We start from the raw sequence: 17,426 nt of genomic DNA, 5'->3' as shown, positions 1-17,426 counted from the left end.
GAAGGTTATGGGCGTGCGGTACCCAGGCCCGGTAAGCAGACATAACCTTGTGTGCCCGTTTGTTGTTATGGTACTTGTCCCCGTTTGGGACCATTTTTTCCATGACGGTGGCCGTTGATGCCTTTGGTAGGCACGGGGCCACCCATGACTTATCCTAGAAGGGAGTTGGTCGGAGTGGCCGGGAGAGTGTCATGGCAATTGGAGGATTTTGTCGGAACGCCGTTGGTCCACCCGAATGGGAAGGCGAGGCCATGGGTTCCGTGGTGTGGGTAAAGTGCGCTACCTCTGCAGAGTGTATTTAAATCTATCGATAGTCGCGTCCTCGGTTACGGACATAGCTCGTGAGTAAGTCACACCATGGATCAACATTAATAAGTAATCTTGCACACTAAATTCTTATGCTTGGCACTGTTTATGTGATGATTTGTGAGCTCATGAGAATGATCGTTGTGGGAACCAAAGTATTGGTTTCGGTTGTGATCCGGGTATGATCGCCGTTCCGGTTACGAGGTAACCCGTCTGGTAAGGGAGTCCAAGGGACTCGGTGCACAAGTTGTTTTCACTGCATCAGTAGTATGTTGCATTGCATTTAACCTGCTTAATTGTCATGATATTGTTTGCCATTATGCTTATGCTTGTTGTGAGCTTGCAAGTACATTGAATGTACTGACCTGGTGTGTCATGCCAGCTTTCAGGCAAGTCGTGTCGGATCGGAGTGCTGCTCGTGTCTAGATCATGTCCACATAGGTGTCCCTGTGCTATGGAGTTCCACTTCATCGTCTTTCCGTTGCCGCGTAGTTATTGTGATCGAGGCCCCCTTCATGTTCATTAAATAATGTACATATTGTTTAGTCACACCGTGTGTGCCGCTTGGTCTCGATACTTGATTTAATATCGAGCCTATGTTTCTGCTAGCATCAATAAAGCGGTTGTTTTCTGTATCAAGTTGTTGTGTGTTGCCAGAAGACTTGATCTCTGGGCTGGCAATGCAAGGTAAACCGGTTGCTCTGAGCCGGGGTGCCACAACAAGCTTCACGTGTGTGGTATGAGCACCTTACCGAGTTGTTGCATGATCGTGGGTTTGAAATTGGGAAAATCGATCCCACTCTTTTTTACTAAGAAGGTCAAAGGGGATTTGTTCATATGCAAAATATATGTTTATGATATTATTTTTGGTTCTCCTAACAAATCTTTTAATGATGAGTTTGCCGCACTAATGACCGAGGAGTTTGAGATGTCTATGATGGGAGAGTTGACGTTCTTTCTTGGGTTCGAAGTCAAGCAAAGAAGAGGAGGAACTTTCATCAACCAAGCCAAGTATACCCAAGACATGCTCAAGAGATTCAATCTTGATGATGTCAAGCTGGTCAAGTTTCCTATGCCCACCAAATGCAAGCTCGACATTGATCCCAATGGTAAAGCGGTGGATCAAAAGGTATATCTCTCCATGATTGGATCCTTTCTTTTATCTTTGTGCATCTAGGCTGGATATTATGTTTAGTGTGGGAATGTGTGCAAGTTTACAAGCTGCACCTAAGAAAAGTCACTATGTGGTGGTCAAGCGAATCTTTCAATATTTGGCTCATACCCCAAACTTTCCCTTATGGTACCCCAAAGGAGCAAGCTTTGATCTCATGGGTTATTCGGACTAACCAATTCCTTGGTCTCTCTTTGGTGAGTTGGTCTTCAAAGAAGCAAAATTGTGTGTCTCTCTCATCCACCAAGGCCGAGTATGTTGTCTCTGCAAGTTGTTTGCACAATTTCTATGGAGGAGGCAAACTTTAGATGATTATGGTGTCACTTGTGACAAAATGCCTCTTCTATGTGACAATGAAAGTGCAATCAAGATCTCCCACAACTCGGTGGAACATAGCAAGATGAATCATATTGAGATTCGTCATCATTTCATCCAAGATCACATCAAGCGTGGGGAGATTGAGATTATCTACGTCAACACTCAAGAGCAACTAGCGAATATTTTCACAAAGCCTTTGGATGAAGCAAGATTTTTCGAGTTAAGGCATGAGCTAAATATCATTGGTTCGAGCAATGTGGCTTGAATCTAGGCACGCCCCACCGCATTCATCATATTATCTTGTTCTAGATGTAGGCATGGACATAGGAGAGTGTTGCTCTCTCAATGAGCTCTCACTCCCCCCATTATGCATGAATCGACCAATTCTTTCACATTAGCCATTATTGATGGTACTTGTGCTTCAAAGATGAGGTTTGGTCTTGGGCCCAAGGTTCAAATCTTCACGTTGCCATACCAATTGAGTCAAACATAGGTGGCTCCGGCCACCGCTCCTCTCTCTCTTCGAGAAGAGGGTTGGTTTCCGTTTGACCATATTTGCTCTTGCTTAGTTTCCTTTGGTCATAGGTGTTTGTATCCTCCAAGTATTGGCCTTTCTTGATTTCTTGTTGCAATCTTGGAGTTTACTTCACCGTACTTCAGTGCCTTGTCTCCATCCCAAGCCTTCCCTTTCCCATAAACCATCTATTTCCAATTTGCACACAAGATTGATCTTGGCGTTGGTGACTATGATCGGGCAGTACAACTGGTTGTTGGGGCAGTTCAACCGCTCTGCCTCTTGGCTGTATCGTCCCAGCGATACAACCGGGGAGGTTCCAGCGGTTCTACTACTTTCTCTCCAGCCTATGCAGCTAGCCAGTACTATCGGGCGGTTACAGGCGGTACTATCGCTGCCTCCCTAGAAACAATAGTATCACCCGTAATCCCACGGTCGTACTAGGGGCGGTACAACCACTCTTCGGAGCGGTACAACCGCTCCGCGGTCGAGGCATGTATTTAAGCACTCGGGCCAAGGGGCATCTCTTTTTCCCCTTCGTGCCCGACCTCTTCTCCTGCCCTAGCCGCCGGTTGCTGTCTCCCTCGCCCCAGTATGCCCTCCGGCGCTCCAGATCTGTGGATCTCTCTCGAATTCGCTCCGTGGAGGCCTCGTCCTTCCCGATCTCTTTCCATGGACACCGGTAATGCCTCGTTTTCCCTTCTTCGAGGGTTTCAATCTTTGAATCCATCACTTCTAGGGCATTACTTGATATCCCACGTTTTTGGCAAAACTATTGGGTGGAAGAGATCTATATACTTCATGATATTGTTTGTGCATCTTTAGAAGTTGAAATATTGCAATTAGATTCACATCCCGCTTGTTCTTGATCTGAATGTTTTACTTGAGCATAGATCTATGTGGGATATAACTAGAGTTTTCTTGATAAGATTGGCGTATCCGTCTTCTCACTTTGAGGGGGGGGGGGTTATAGATTCTTATGAAACACACAATAATGTTTTTGGTGTTGTCATCCTCGCAATGGAAATTCGGCCATGTTGGAAGAATGATCTAATGCCCTATATATATGGAAGAAAGAATCCCACTAGGAAAAATAATGTTTTATATTCTTTAAGTTATATTTAGTTTTATTAAAATATTGCATATCAGTATAATGCTACATTCCTTTTCTCTTGTGATAACCACTGTGTTGATAGTTACGCCATACCTTTCTTGTCTCAAGGCAAGGATGGTAATATACACAGTATGTGCATGTTTGTTAGTTTACTAAATTTTCATAATGGAATCATCAAATTTGTAAATCTCATCAACACAAAATAATGTTCGTTTGGCAAATTCTCTAGAAGGATAAACATGCGGATCACATGAAGATCTATTAGTGGATGGATCTGATAAGGTATCAAAACAGGATTGCCTGGTTACATGAATATATACAAATGTGCAAGTGTGCCTCGCCAAAATAATATGCATGTGGCCACTCTATATATATTCCGAGCATTCATGTATGATGTGCACTCGTGTGTCCAATATTTTTAATATAAATATGGGATAAATAGTGTTCTATTTTATTCCCTGGAGAGCTTATATGGAAATTATATTTATGTTGGTTGTTAGATCTGTAACAAAAGGACTCTGTAGGAGTGTTCTTGAAAATAAGTAAGCAGTTTGGAATAATCATTGAATAGTCGGAACAATAATCCAAACCTGGAAAGCACTTCATATGTTGATTCAGCCCTCGAGTGAAACTTGAGTGGTATTATATGCCATTGTTAGCATTGCAAACGTATTATGCTAATTTACCATATACCTCCTATTGTATTGCAGAGAGAGAAGTACATGCCATCAGTAAAGGTCCAATCATGGTACGCCATCAAAAACAGTGTAACACTATGGGCATGGTGGATAATAAGAAAAATGTCAAGGTAAAAGAAGAGAAAGATGAAAATATTAACACGAAAGAGAAAAGGAAGCAAAAGAAAGCTGAAGGTGATAAGAAAACAGAGGAGAAGCAAAATTCATCAGAGAGGAAGATGACTAAGAACAAGGAGGAGAAAGAGAAGAAAATGAGAGTTGTTGATAAGAAGGATGATGAGGAGAAGGAGAGGGAGGATCAGAGGAAAAGAAAGGAAAATGGGAGGAAGGCGATGTCACATAAGGAAAGAAAGGAGGAGAATGGGAATGAGAAAGAAGAGCAGGGGCAGGAAGCGAAGGAAGGAGAAATTGAGAAAGAGAAAGAGGAGGAACAAAAGGAGATAAATGAGCAGAAGGGGAGGAAGGAGAATGGTAAAGAGGAACATGATTCGAAGGAAAGGGATGAGGAAGACCAAAATGACAAACAAAATTGCCCTCACTTCTTTAGGGCGCTCATATCCAATTCATTCATGGAACACGTGGTAGGTTTTCTTGATTCATAACAACAAAGAAAGAGACTAACTCATTTTAGTTGTTCCATTTTTACCTCCCATATTTTTCTATGATTGTTTTGATGGTTATCTTTTCCATTGCAGTTCACTAGGAATGGTGCTCACTAATTTGATATAGTTAAAATTGTACATGTATAATACATTTCACCCAAAAGATTCTTTGTTCAATTTGTGAATGATATGTTTAAAACATGGACTATACAATGTTTTCTGTCATTGAGAAGGATAAAACAGATAACATACCCAAATCTAAACTACTTCATGAAAGTTGATATTTTTTGTATTTACAAAAAAATGTAGATTGTGAATAAAACAGACATATGTAATATTTGCGCAAAATATAATGCCAATTGAGTAGTGACTAATAGCTGGGATTGGACTATAGGAAGGCAAGATTAAATGCCATATATGCATGTTTGGGTTGTGCTTGGCATGTGTTCAACCATTACTAACTAATTTTTATGATGACATATGTTGTAGACCATTCCAGCAGGATTCCACAAATACTTGGAAGATTGTACAGGAATGGTGTCCCTAAGAGGTCCAAGCAGGAATAAATGGCCCGTAGAGCTGGCTAAAATCTCCGGGGAGCTATGCTTTGCGCGTGGATGGAAGGAGTTCCTCTCCGACCATCGCGTTGGGTATGGCTACCTGCTGGTGTTCCGTTACGACGGGCAGTCACAATTCTCAGTGACGGTTTTCTTACCATCGTCCTGTGAGGCTCCGTATGCATCTCTCGCACAGCCACAACACAAGGACATCGACGTGGCCAGAGAGGAAGAGAAAGGGCTCATAAGCACCAATGTAGATGATACTGCCCCGCAAGAAGACGCTCGCTCTGGCACTAGTGTAGATGGTACACCACAAAATGAAGCTTCAGAAGTAGAAGAAGATGCTTCAGAAGATGAAGAGGCAGAGGAAGTTGAAGATGCATTATCAGAAACTCCGGAGAATGAGCAAGACTATGAACGTCGCATGTCCAGCAACGATGCTCTAGAACCAGAGCAACAACAGCAGGACGATCAACACAAGACCGACGACGGTTTTGTGGTCGGGAAGAGGGCTAGGTTTAGGAAGGTTGATGATATCATGGCAGAAGTGGACCGATCCAAGAAGTCTAGGCCGACGGAGGGGAAAAACTCTGAAGCCCCATCTGGTGATCCAGCTTCTGGGGGAACATCATCAAGCGACAGTTTGGCAGGTAATTAAGAAGAACCCACTGATCGATCGATCGATTTCAAAATAATTAGTACGCATAGTATGTTTTCTGTATATATTGGTATGTGATGGCTTTATTTTATAAAATGATTCGTATACTCTTGTTAGAGAGCTAACCTTTGTCTATGTGCACATCAAACTATAAGTAGAATCGGAGCATCGTCCACCCATGAAGTCTAAGGCTGAGGAGATAAGGTCTCCATCTGGTGATTCAGCTTCTAAGGCAGCAGCATCAAGTGACAATTTGGCAGGTAATTCAGAATAACCATTGGATGGATCGATTTCAAATTAGCTATATATTGTGATGGCTAAATGTTGTCACATGATTCATAGGCTCTTGTTATCTAGCTAACCTGAGTGCACATCCATTGTATGCAGAGTTGGCCAGTCGTCCATCAAAGGACTCTAAGGCTGAGGGAAAAAGCTCTACTGCTCCTTTAATTTTTTATACCAGGTCTACTGCTTCAGCATCTAAAAGAGTTCCCCTCAAAAAAGCTTCGAAAGAAACAACACCAAGTGACAGTTGGGCAGGTAATGAATCAATTTCAAAATGAGTAGTACTTGTTTTGCACACACACACACACACACACATAGATGTTGTGTCATAGACCTATCTATATGCTCTGCTACCTACATAGCAGTGGTCTTATACTTTAAAATGGTTCCTATCTATATGCTCTTGTCATCAAGCTAATGAACTTTACCCACATATAGTTCATACAGGTGTATTCACACCAGAATCCATGTGCACGGACTTAACCACATGGCACAAATCTTTTGGTAAAAGGCTTAGTAAGAAGAATCAATTCCCAATGTTCAACAAGAGCAATGGTGAAAACCAACCTGGCAGAGGTAAATCTCTTTCTTCCTTCCTACCTTCCTTCCTTCCTGTAAGTGCGCCATTTTATTTCTGCTAGTACTAATTAGAACAACTTGAAGTGAACTATCTTGATAGTCTGCATATTTTTATACTAGTTCTCATCAAGGTTATGAGAAGGCCGGGATTAACATCACAGGGGCGTCCAGTAACTGAAAGGGAGAAGGAATACGCCATGGAGAGGGCACAGAGGTTCAAATCCGAGAGGCCCTTCACCGTCAAGACAATGAAGCACAACGATGTTTATGCATCGTACTTCATGGTAATTGATCAATTTGATTTCCCCTTTCGATACACATATTCAAATACTGCAGTGCTCACTGGCTGATCGTAATCGACCGGCAACTGCAGATCATCCCCGACAAGTTCGTGAAAACATTTCTCCCCGAAGAGAGTAGGAAGATGACGTTTTGGGACCCACAGGGGAAGCCGTGGAAGGTGTGGTACGAGTACACTGGCGGCGAGTGTCCCCGCGCGGCTTTCAGCGCTGGGTGGGGTGCGTTGGCCATGGAGAACAACCTGGAGAAGTGGGACGTGTGCATCTTCGAGCTCCTGGACCAGGAATACAACATCAAGCTTCATGTCTACAAGGTCGTGTTGGAGATCACGCCTTGCGTCATCGCCCCAAAACCACGTACATGCAAGTGATAATTGGCCCCAAAATGTTTTGCTCCAGTGTCGTTGATGATGGAGAAAGACCCGCTCTATCCCGTCGTTGTTAAACCATAACATTAAGAATTATACTATGTTTGTTGCTGAGGCTAATTACTGGATTATAAGGAAACGATAAGCATGGAGTTCATACTTTCCTTTCTTCTCCATGTCCCAATCCCCTTCATAACCTAGGGTTTCCGTCATTGCCGAATGGCCTTTATATAACCCTAAAATTTGGTAAAACCCCTCGAGCCACTGCGCCACAACAACCCATTTGTATCGGATGGATCTCTTATCTCTTCCTCTCATTTGAATCGAAGCCCCCTTGGCGCGTTCGTCTGAACTCTAGAGATCCATCCAGATCGCAATTGGTTCACTACGCTTGGTAAACCTATATTCTGTGTATCAGATCTAAGCTAGCGCAATTGAATATTTAACACATTTGCACCATTATGGTCTTCAATCGGCTTAGGATTCTAGACATAATCTCTGGTGCATCTTGATTTTGTACTGCTTCCCACCACAAGAAATGGTGTATCCATGTTGCTAGTACTTTCTTCCTGAACGTTTTAGTTCACCATAGATCAACTTGTGGGATGTAACTAGAGGTTTTAGCATGTTGACAACATTGACTTATCTTTCTTCTGATTTTGCGGGCATCTTGACTCTTGTTATATTCCTAATGTTGTATTCAGTTAATCAACTTTATTAAAATATTGGCGATTATTGTAATGCTACCTTTTCTGCAGTGATAGTCTTTGGATTGCTAGTTGATGACCACTTGGCCATGGGTGAGAGTCAAGCCATCATGTGTGTCAAGCGCTTCGCAGTCGGAATTGTGCAAGTGTTTGGCCCGGAGTATTTGAGATCTCCCAATACTAAAGACGCTGGAAGGCTTTTGGAGATGAACAAAGCTCGTGGGTTCCCAGGTATGCTTGGCTCAATAGTGTGCATGCATTGGAGTTGGAAGAACTGTCTTAAGGCATGGCATGGGCAATTCCACGGCCAGAAAAAGGGTTCCATTATAATCCTTGAACCGGTGGTCGATCAAGAGACTTGGATTTGGCATACTTTTTTTGGAATGCCTGGATCTTTGAATGATATCAACGTTGTTAATCGGTCACCACTCATGAATAATATTGCAAATGGTGAACTGCCACCGGTGCAGTTTGTGGCAAATAGACATACATACAGCTATGGCTACTATCTTGTGGATGTCATCTACCCAAAGTGGCAAACATTTGTGAAGCCGTTGAAAAAACCGGAAGGTAAGAAAAATCTAGATTTCCACAATGCTCAGGCGGCAGCTGGGAAAGATGTGGAGAGAGCTTTTGGGATTTTGCTAGCCCAATTTGCTATAGTGGGAAGACTGGCTAGATTTTGGGATCAAAAGATCCTTTGGTACATCATGCACGCTTGTGTGATCATGCATAACATGATCATCGAGAATGAGCGTGGCCAAGATTCAGACTACTCTCAGTATGAGCTCTTGGGACATCCCGTGCGAGTGCGGCGGAGGGCTGCGAGGGTGGCCCGGTTTGTTGCCTCCTATCATGCCATTCGACGTGCCGAAACGCATGATGATCTTCGGAAGGATCTCATCAAGGAGTGGTGGGCATGGAATGGCCGACAAAACGCATGATGATTTATATGTTTGATGTTGTACATTTGATGTTGTAGTGTCAAACTATTTGTTGTATTGGAAGATAAATTATTTGTCTGGGTTGTAATAAAATTAAACTTTTATTGTTGATTATTTTTTATGTGTTTGATCTTCTTGGTTTTGTTTGAAGTGTCATATGTTGTTTGTGCTGGGCGCGCGCTGTTTTTTTTTTTTTGCAGCGCCTGCTGGAGCGGCTCGTGCATCCTATAGTTTGCAGCGGTCGCTGGAGCCAGCGCTCAGCTGCGCGCAACCTGTTGGAGATGCTCTAAATATGTACATACATAATCAGACTCTGCCTTTTCATTTATTTATGCGACGAATCACACTCTGCGTCACGACAGCAGTGCAGTGCAGGTGCAGCAGTGGCTTAAAACAAAAGCGGAGATCGGATGGGAAAGTTGGCGATTCTGTTATGCACGGCACAGGGGGTGGTTAGGTAGGCGCTTTACCAAGCCTAGCTAATCAATTGCTTGCTAGATCACCAGCCACTCGCCAACCGGGCAACCACCTTCCATCCACGAGCAGGAGAGATGGATGGATGGATCCCCCGTCGGTCCGCCCGCGTCCACTCCGGATATATTCGCACCGTCGTGGCCGCTCGTGGCACACCCAGCACCCCCGCCCCGGCCGGCATCCAACGACGCAAGCAACCCCAACGCTCGCTACGCGCGCCGCGCAACCACCCCGTGCTGCCACCGGCATCCACTGGCCACTGTGGCCACTGCCCCAACGGCCAGCGATAATTAATCAACCACGGCACGGCACGGCAGTGCAGTGGTTCGGCTGGCCAGTGGCCACTCCCGATCTCACTAGCTACCCAATCACTAGTTAGGCCTCGGGTACCTGCGTGCGTACCACGCGGGAGCGGACCCGATCGCGACGACACCACCGGCACTAGGCGAGGCCGATGGCTCGAGGAACACGTGGGGAAAAGGCGAGCGCACGCAACGTATATCCAACGGCGACGGAGACGTGCCGCTTGCCGCTTGCCGTTGCCGCCCTGGGAAAGACGCCGGCCGAGTCGCCGAACCCGAGCCGGCTGCGGTTGCGGAAAAGTCAAGTGCGGACGGAACGGACCGGCTCCATCGCCCGCGTACGTATACGTAGCCCGATCGGGGCCAGGCAAGGCGAGAGAGAGAGAGGCTTCCTGCCGACCCCGTACGGCGTAATCCTATACGTGGTCGAGTTTCGTCTGGGCAAGCGACCGACCGGCCGACGACGGGCCGTGTTGATTGGTTTGGTTCTGCAACGCGGGGCGTGACGTGCCAGGTGACGGACGCCGCGCGAGGGAGGCGCCGAGGGTGTGAATGTGTGATCGGATGGAGGTGTCATGCCGATACGTCAACGCTTAGCGGTGTGCTTCTTTATTAGCTCGAGAAGAGATAACCATGCCTGCACGCCGGGTTAGTAGCCAGCCAAGTGGCCATGGGTGTGTGTGTGTGTGTTGGCAGGGCATGTGCCTTTCGTGAGAAAAGGAGCACAAGGCAGCTGCTGGCACGGCAAGCTTTTCCTCCCGTCGGTGCCCTGCGCAAAAATGGATAGGAATCCTCGTGTAAGAACTGTACTAGCATGTAGTACATGTTGATTGCCAAACTTAGCACGTACCAGGTAAACTGACCAGGCAAAAATGATCCTGCTGCAGAAGATCCACTCTTGCCGGGATAATAACTTGAGCCGATGGACGGACGCTCAGAGGCAGGCGACGAGCTATTTTAATTGACCCCGAGACGACCGGAGCGTTGGAATCTTCCAAGCACGTCCGGCACCGGTTGCGTGGTCTGAGGCGCTGAGCTGACTTGTTACCGGGTCGGTTCAACGTGGATCGATTTCGCTGAACCGTCCTCCAGAAGCAGCACGAGGCGAAGACCGTGTCGGCTTTCCACACGCATGTGCCAAACGCTGGCTTTGTTTGCAGCACCGGAACCACTACCGTAGCCACCCCCTTCATTTGACCCACTGTCATTTTGCAGTCTAGTGGCTCTAATAACAATCAAACCGTGAGGTCAGCACGCACCCATGCACCACCCTAGATGTTTCACGAAGACAAACACAATTCGGATGTTGCCCGCCCCGGCCTTCTCTTTTTTTTACCCAAAAAGAAAAAGATGGACATGTCACGTAGTACGTACGAGCTACGTATATATAGCGTCGAAATATTTTGGAACGAACCGTCCAATGGGAGTGAGGGTCAAATACGCACGACAGCCGCAGCTCGAGCAGTAAACTAATCTGGAAACCCATGCAAAAAAAAAAAACTAATCTGGAAACGGCGTTAGCGGGCCGGGCCGGGTCGGCTTTGCGTTCGGCAACCGACGGCGACCGCTTCCCGCAGTCGGTCCGCACTGACACCGCGGCCTCCTCGGTCCGACCAGTCCTCACTCTTCTTCGGAATCACACTCCCACCACACACACACACCCGCTCACTAGCTCCACTTGCCCGCCCGGCCGTGTCTTCCCCTCCACGTTGACCACGACTTTTTCGTTGCATGCGACCCACACCACCTCTCCTCCTCCTCCCTCCACCACCCACCACATCGAGAACCCGAGTGACCCACAACCCAGCCTTCGCCGCCACTCCACCGGTTCCTAACTAACCACCCCTGCCACCACCTCCGGCCCCGCCCGTCAGCCGCACAGCACCGCGCCTCGTGCGCCCGGGCCGCACGATCGACCACGTTTCCATGCTCCACCTGCGACGCAACTTCCCACGCCGCCGGCCACCTCCTCGCCCCCACCGCTTTATAACCCTCTCACTCCACCACTCCCTCACACCACACCCAGCTAGAGCGAGGCGGACACCCAAGCAACCACACTCTCCCACCCTCAGCCACCGCACAAGGAAGAAGAAGAAGAGGTCTTCTCTCTCCCTGCTTTGCTTAGCTTCGTTTGTGACTGCCATGTCGTCGTCGGCCATGGAAGCGCTCCACGCCCTGATCCCGGAGCAGCACCAGCGCGACGTTGAGGCGGCCGCGGCGCTCAGCGGCGCCACCAGCGGCGAGGAGAGCGGCCACGTGCTGCAGGGGTGGGCCAAGAGGAAGCGATCGCGCCGCCAGCGCTCCGAGGAGGAGAACCTCGCGCTCTGCCTCCTCATGCTCTCCCGCGGCGGCAAGCAGCGCGTGCAGGCGCCGCAGCCGGAGGCGTTCGCTGCGCCGGTGCCTGCCGAGTTCAAGTGCTCCGTCTGCGGCAAGTCCTTCAGCTCCTACCAGGCGCTGGGTGGCCACAAGACGAGCCACCGGGTGAAGCAGCCGTCTCCTCCCGCTGATGCCGCCGCTGCTCCACTCGTGGCCCTCCCGGCCGTGGCCGCCGTCCTGCCATCCGCCGAGCCGGCCACGTCGTCCACCGCCGCGTCCTCGGACGGCACGACCAACAGAGTCCACAGGTGCTCCATCTGCCAAAAGGAGTTCCCCACCGGGCAGGCGCTGGGCGGGCACAAGAGGAAGCACTACGACGGAGGCGTTGGCGCCGCCGCCTCGTCCACCGAGCTTCTGGCCGCCGCGGCCGCTGAGTCCGAGGTGGGGAGCACCGGCTACGGGAGCTCCGCCGCCCGGGCCTTCGACCTGAACATCCCGGCCGTGCCGGAGTTCGTCTGGAGGCCGTGCGCCAAGGGCAAGATGATGTGGGAGGACGACGAGGAGGTGCAGAGCCCCCTCGCCTTCAAGAAGCCTCGGCTTCTCACCGCCTGAGCAGCTTGCTCCAGCTGCATGGATCCCATCGATGATTCCATCCAAAGTTTTTGGTCCAGTCCAGTCCAGTGGTGAAATTCGTTCATTCGTTTGGTTAAATTTGTTCTGCTCCTGTACAGATTGAGTGAGTGAGTGATACTACATACATACATACTCCAGTAGCCGTATACGTAGAAGATATAGGTCCTAGATCTTGTTGGTTCCTTGTAACGACGGAGGAGTACTTGCTTCCTCTTTCGGTTGTTGTGTAGGCGTCAGTATATTGTAGTCCACAGTTCATACATACTCATACAGAGATTGGTCATGAACTGGCAGTGCCGTGTAACAGAAACATGAATGGAATTGGAAATTATTCGAATTGAATTTTTTGGACTTATTATTTGAGGAAATTTTGCAGTTGTTTATCTATATTATTCGGTAGCTTGCTGAAACCTCAAATGATTGATAGTTCCGCCACGTCTACTCCCTTTGCGTACATTGTACTTCCTCCGTTCCGAATTACTCGTCGCAGAAATGGATGTATCTAATGTATTTTAGTTCTAGATACATCCATTTCTACGACGAGTAATTTGAAACGGAGGGAGTAACTTGTACTCGCCTCCGAGAAACTCTACTGTGACTTGCAAGAAGGAAAAAGAGACGGAAGCCTCTGCTTCAAATGTTTTTTTTTACCCTTAGCCTCTGCTTCAGTTCATGGCAGCAGAAGCGGAGAAGTGCACTCAACCTCGCACGGACCGATCGACCGGCCGCCTAGCAAGACTGTTCTTTACGTGTCCGCGTGACGTGATTCGCTCTCGACGAATAATCAAATCCGATTCCACCGCCTGTGTTTAGCCGGGGAATTGCTGCGTGACATGTGCTAGCTAGCTAGCAGGAGACCACGACCAGTAGTACAAGACACCGCTGGCTGCAAGTGGAAACAAACCTCGGGCCGGTTCGCAGCATCGTGCACGTCGACCGGCCGGCGGCACCCCAGCCCAACTTGCCGCGCGGTGGATGGAAATGGCGACAGCGACGTCGGCCCGCCCGCCCGCCCGCCGGGGTTGATAGGCTTTTTTCTCCGTGCCGACCTGCGGCTGGAGTGATCGCTTTCGACGCAACGGCCGGCCAGCGCCGCGGCCACCAAGTGTGCGCGGTACGTCGGCAGTCACCGGCCGGCCGCTCGCGTGGTTGGGTGGTCATTTCAGCTGGCGGCCGCCTCCGGTCCAGAGGGGGTGCTTCTTCCGGGCGCTCGCTTGATCGCGTATGGTGTTGAAGTGTCCACGGGATTGGACGGATGGTCGCCGGTGGAGTACGTGTTTTCACATGGCGGTGACGTTCTCTCGGGTCATGCAGTGGCCGCGTGATTTCGGCCGGCCTGCGTGCGACGGTGCGCAGCAGGCACGTCGTGGGAAGTTCGGCGCGTACGTGTCTGATCTGGATTGGTTTGCGCGCGTCACCGGCTCTGGGCTCCGTTCTGGCTTCTTTCGAGCATCGGTTGACGCCACGTTCGCCTCATATAGGTAGTCTGCCACGACGGCCGGGACGTGCAGCACTACTATAGATATTATCGCGCCGTGTTCTGGATGCTTACCGGCCGTCATCAGCTGGGTCAGTGCGTCATTGTCGCTTCAGTCTTTTCCCTCTTTTTGAGATTGTTTTAGGGATTCCCATTTTAGGTATGTTTTGAGGGGAGATGTGAGCTCCTGGGTACTCCAATTCCCCGCTCATTTCTTTAGCACTATTCCCCGCTCACTGGCCTGCACGCTCGAGGGCAACGGGCAAGGCCCAGTTAGATGGTGTTGTATTTTTTTCTCTCTTTTTCATTTGTCTTTTTAGTTTGTTTTGCTGATTATTTTTTTCCGTATCTATTTTATTTTAACTAGCAAAAGGGCCCGTGCGTTGTAACGGGAAAAGAAAAAAAATACCACCCCCACCGCCTCTATTTCAGTATGGTGCCCCACATGTGTTGCGATCATCCTCCTTACCCCGCTTGTTGCAGTGTTCATTTGATTGCGGCATGTGACGATCTCAGAGACTACACGACACACTTATCATCGAACCGCGCCATCTCAAGTGAATGATAAATCTAATCCCGGCGAGCTGGAAATGAGGGTCGCCCTCCACGAGCCCTTCCATGCACCTGGTCCATACACCACCCCGCATACCCCTGCTCGCTTTTGACGGTACGTACACTCACCTTGGCGAGACATATCTGCACCTGACAGGCAGAAATTCTATTCAGCGCCATTTACAGATGTTTGCGCAAATTGAGAAATCACTAATTAAGGGGTACCCATTGCAAAGGTCACTTCCATCTTCTCAAGTTGCGACGAGCGGTGCACTACATGTGCACCATGTGCGCCATTTCAATCTTCTCAAGTTGCGAAATCACTAATTAAGGGGCACCCATTGCAAATCCTACTCGTTTATTTTTTAAACGGCGCATCCGAATCGCGAACCGTTTTAACCGCTGGATTTCTCGCGCCGAGATCTTTAAAACTAGATCCCATGTTAATAGTTTTCAATGAATTTTTTCATGAAAAGGAGAAAAAAACCCGAGCCCAAAGCACGATTTTCCCACTTTTTTCCATTTCCCAAGAGGCATGCCTCCACGCGATGCAAATCTGTGTGTCTCTCGGAAGGAAAAAATTGCATTTTTTTCTTTCGAAACGCATAGACGTACCCGTCGAGGAAGCAAGCTTGTGCAATCTCAAAGAGAAAACATGTGCCTCTACGAGAAGCAAATCAATGCCTCTTGCGAAATAAATAAAAAAGCATGCATTTTTTCTTATTCCGAGAGGCATAATTGTGCCTTTCGCGGAAGCAAAACTGTGCCTCCACGAGAAGCAAATATGTGCCTCTTGCCGAAGAAAGAAAATGTATTTTTTTCTTCTTTTCGAGAGGCACAGCTCGCAGAAGGCAAATAGGTGCCTCCATGAAAATCAAATCAGTGTCTCTTGTGGAAGAAAAAAAAATATAAATTTTTCCTTTTTAAGAGCCACAACTATGCCTCTCGCGGAAGCAAAACTGTGCCTCCACGCGAAGTAAATTTGTGTCTCTCGCGGAAGAAAACAAACATGTTTTTCTCATTGGCACAATAACTCTCGCGGAGGCAAACCTGTGCTTCTCGCGGAAGAGAAAGAATGCTTTTTGACGTAATTTTTTCTTGAAATTGTTTTGGGTCCAAAACATAGGGAAACCAAAAAATCCCATCTAAAACACGAAAACGTGTACAAACATTTTTTTTAAACAAATCTGAGGAAGCACCCAACACGCGACATGTGTGACCATGGAGAGCGCAAAGTTACCCCACAATTAGTTTTTTAGCAAACCACACAATTAGTTGCTCTCCGTAAACTCGCACCCCCCCCTTTAACCTTGGGCTCGGTCCATTACATACTTTTTTCGTTATCGTTCGCTCTCGCGCGCTAGGTTCCTGATCGACTAGTCCACGTTTTTTGTCACCGGTTTCGAAACCTTCTAAAAGGTAGCCTTAGTTTTTTAGGACGGTTTACCCAGCTTTTTCCGGCATGAGAACTGTGCAATTTTTCCTGTACTTTTGCTGCTTTTTCTTTTCTAATTTTATCAAATTCGTGAATATCAAATTTCTTTTGATTTTTTTCAGAATTCTCTAAAATTTCGTATAAAAATCAAATTGCGGGAAGTGTTTTTGAAATTATTTTTTGAAACTTGTGAACTTTTTTTTTCATTTTTTGAACTTTTTTTTTTGAAATAATGAGATTTTTCAAGTCTTGAACTCTGTTTCAAAGTCATGAACTTTTTAACAAATTTCATGAAGGTTTTTCAAAATTATTGAAACCTTTTCCATTTTTGGAACTTTTTCTTTTTTGAATAGTCAACCATCAAGGGATGCTGGCCACCAGTTAATAAATTCAACCAACACGCAGTTTTTTTTGTTTTAGCAAAACCAGCACCCAGCTGCACCGACGCATTATCTACCGTGTGCGACCGCCCGTTAGGTCAATTGTATACTTTTTTTTAGAAGGAAGGCTCGCGGAGAGCCCGACATTGAATTAACAAAGCCATCAACCGGCCAGGAATTACAAACACACACAGACCACCTCGGCCAAACGATACAAGGGGACACTCTAGGAAGCTTACAACTCAACGGAACACACAAGCTCAAAAAGAATACAGGAAAAACAAAGCTCATTGCTTGTCCTAGCCGAAGACTACAACCAAATGGACATCTAGGATAGGGACACACACAAGCACGACGAGGACCTGCATAAAACAGAGTGTAGAAGTTAGCCCGACCGACGCCCAGGGAAAAAGACACCACACATCCTCCGTCTCTCTCGCCGCAGAGGGACCCTTCCCTCTCGCCAAGGATCGCAAGGCGCCCCACCGTCGGACTTGAGAGACGCTCACCCTAGAGCAGGAGAAGTGCTAGCTTCGAGACCTGGAGCAGCCACAACACACATCCACTTGAACATTCAAGCACGCCGCGACTGTTGCGCTGCCACATCCTAGAACACCTGAGAACTACAGGAATGCCACTGCTACTTCTTGAGCTTGCGTTGGTTTTTCCCTTGAAGAGGAAAGGGTGATGCAGCAAAGTAGAGAAGTATTTCCCTCAGTTTGAGAACCAAGGTA

The 17,426-nt window shown here is 47.7% G+C and overlaps 2 protein-coding genes across 3 annotated transcripts; both read left to right on the top strand.

Moving 5' to 3' along the window:
* Positions 1-1,216: 1,216 nt before the first annotated feature.
* LOC123125594 (uncharacterized) lies at positions 1,217-9,123 on the top strand. 2 transcript variants are annotated; one of them, XM_044546069.1, is made up of 11 exons: positions 1,217-1,435; positions 2,875-2,991; positions 3,459-3,540; positions 4,134-4,702; positions 5,213-5,933; positions 6,100-6,201; positions 6,329-6,481; positions 6,674-6,802; positions 6,926-7,089; positions 7,179-7,461; positions 8,231-9,123. In XM_044546069.1, exons 1-11 carry the CDS (start codon positions 1,217-1,219, stop codon positions 9,121-9,123), a joined length of 3,432 nt encoding a protein of 1,143 aa, XP_044402004.1. The 2 variants fall into 2 exon arrangements, with proteins under 2 accessions (XP_044402004.1, XP_044402005.1); XM_044546070.1 differs by lacking the exons at positions 1,217-1,435; positions 3,459-3,540; positions 8,231-9,123 and having other exon boundaries at positions 2,834-2,991; positions 6,665-6,802; positions 7,179-7,629.
* Positions 9,124-11,901: 2,778 nt separating this feature from the next.
* On the top strand, positions 11,902-13,190 carry LOC123122933 (zinc finger protein 1-like). The gene has a single exon (XM_044543322.1). It carries the CDS (start codon positions 12,042-12,044, stop codon positions 12,825-12,827), a length of 786 nt encoding a protein of 261 aa, XP_044399257.1. The 5' UTR covers positions 11,902-12,041; the 3' UTR covers positions 12,828-13,190.
* Positions 13,191-17,426: the final 4,236 nt, after the last annotated feature.

This window comes from Triticum aestivum, chromosome 5D (genome assembly GCF_018294505.1).
Source record: "Triticum aestivum cultivar Chinese Spring chromosome 5D, IWGSC CS RefSeq v2.1, whole genome shotgun sequence".
In the NCBI taxonomy this organism is placed as follows: Eukaryota; Viridiplantae; Streptophyta; class Magnoliopsida; order Poales; family Poaceae; genus Triticum; species Triticum aestivum.
Note: the sequence above shows the minus strand (reverse complement) of the source record. Positions and strands in the feature narration are given on the sequence as shown.

Bases quoted from the DNA above. Each gene is read 5' to 3' on its own strand.
- LOC123125594 (XM_044546069.1), top strand. From the start codon at position 1,217: ATGACCGAGGAGTTTGAGATGTCTATGATGGGAGAGTTGACGTTCTTT. The intron at 1,436-2,874 runs GTATATCTCTCC...CTCCTGCCCTAG, and splicing joins GTAAAGCGGTGGATCAAAAG to CCGCCGGTTGCTGTCTCCCT. The intron at 3,541-4,133 runs GTAATATACACA...ATTGTATTGCAG, and splicing joins CTTGTCTCAAGGCAAGGATG to AGAGAGAAGTACATGCCATC.
- LOC123122933 (XM_044543322.1), top strand. From the start codon at position 12,042: ATGTCGTCGTCGGCCATGGAAGCGCTCCACGCCCTGATCCCGGAGCAG.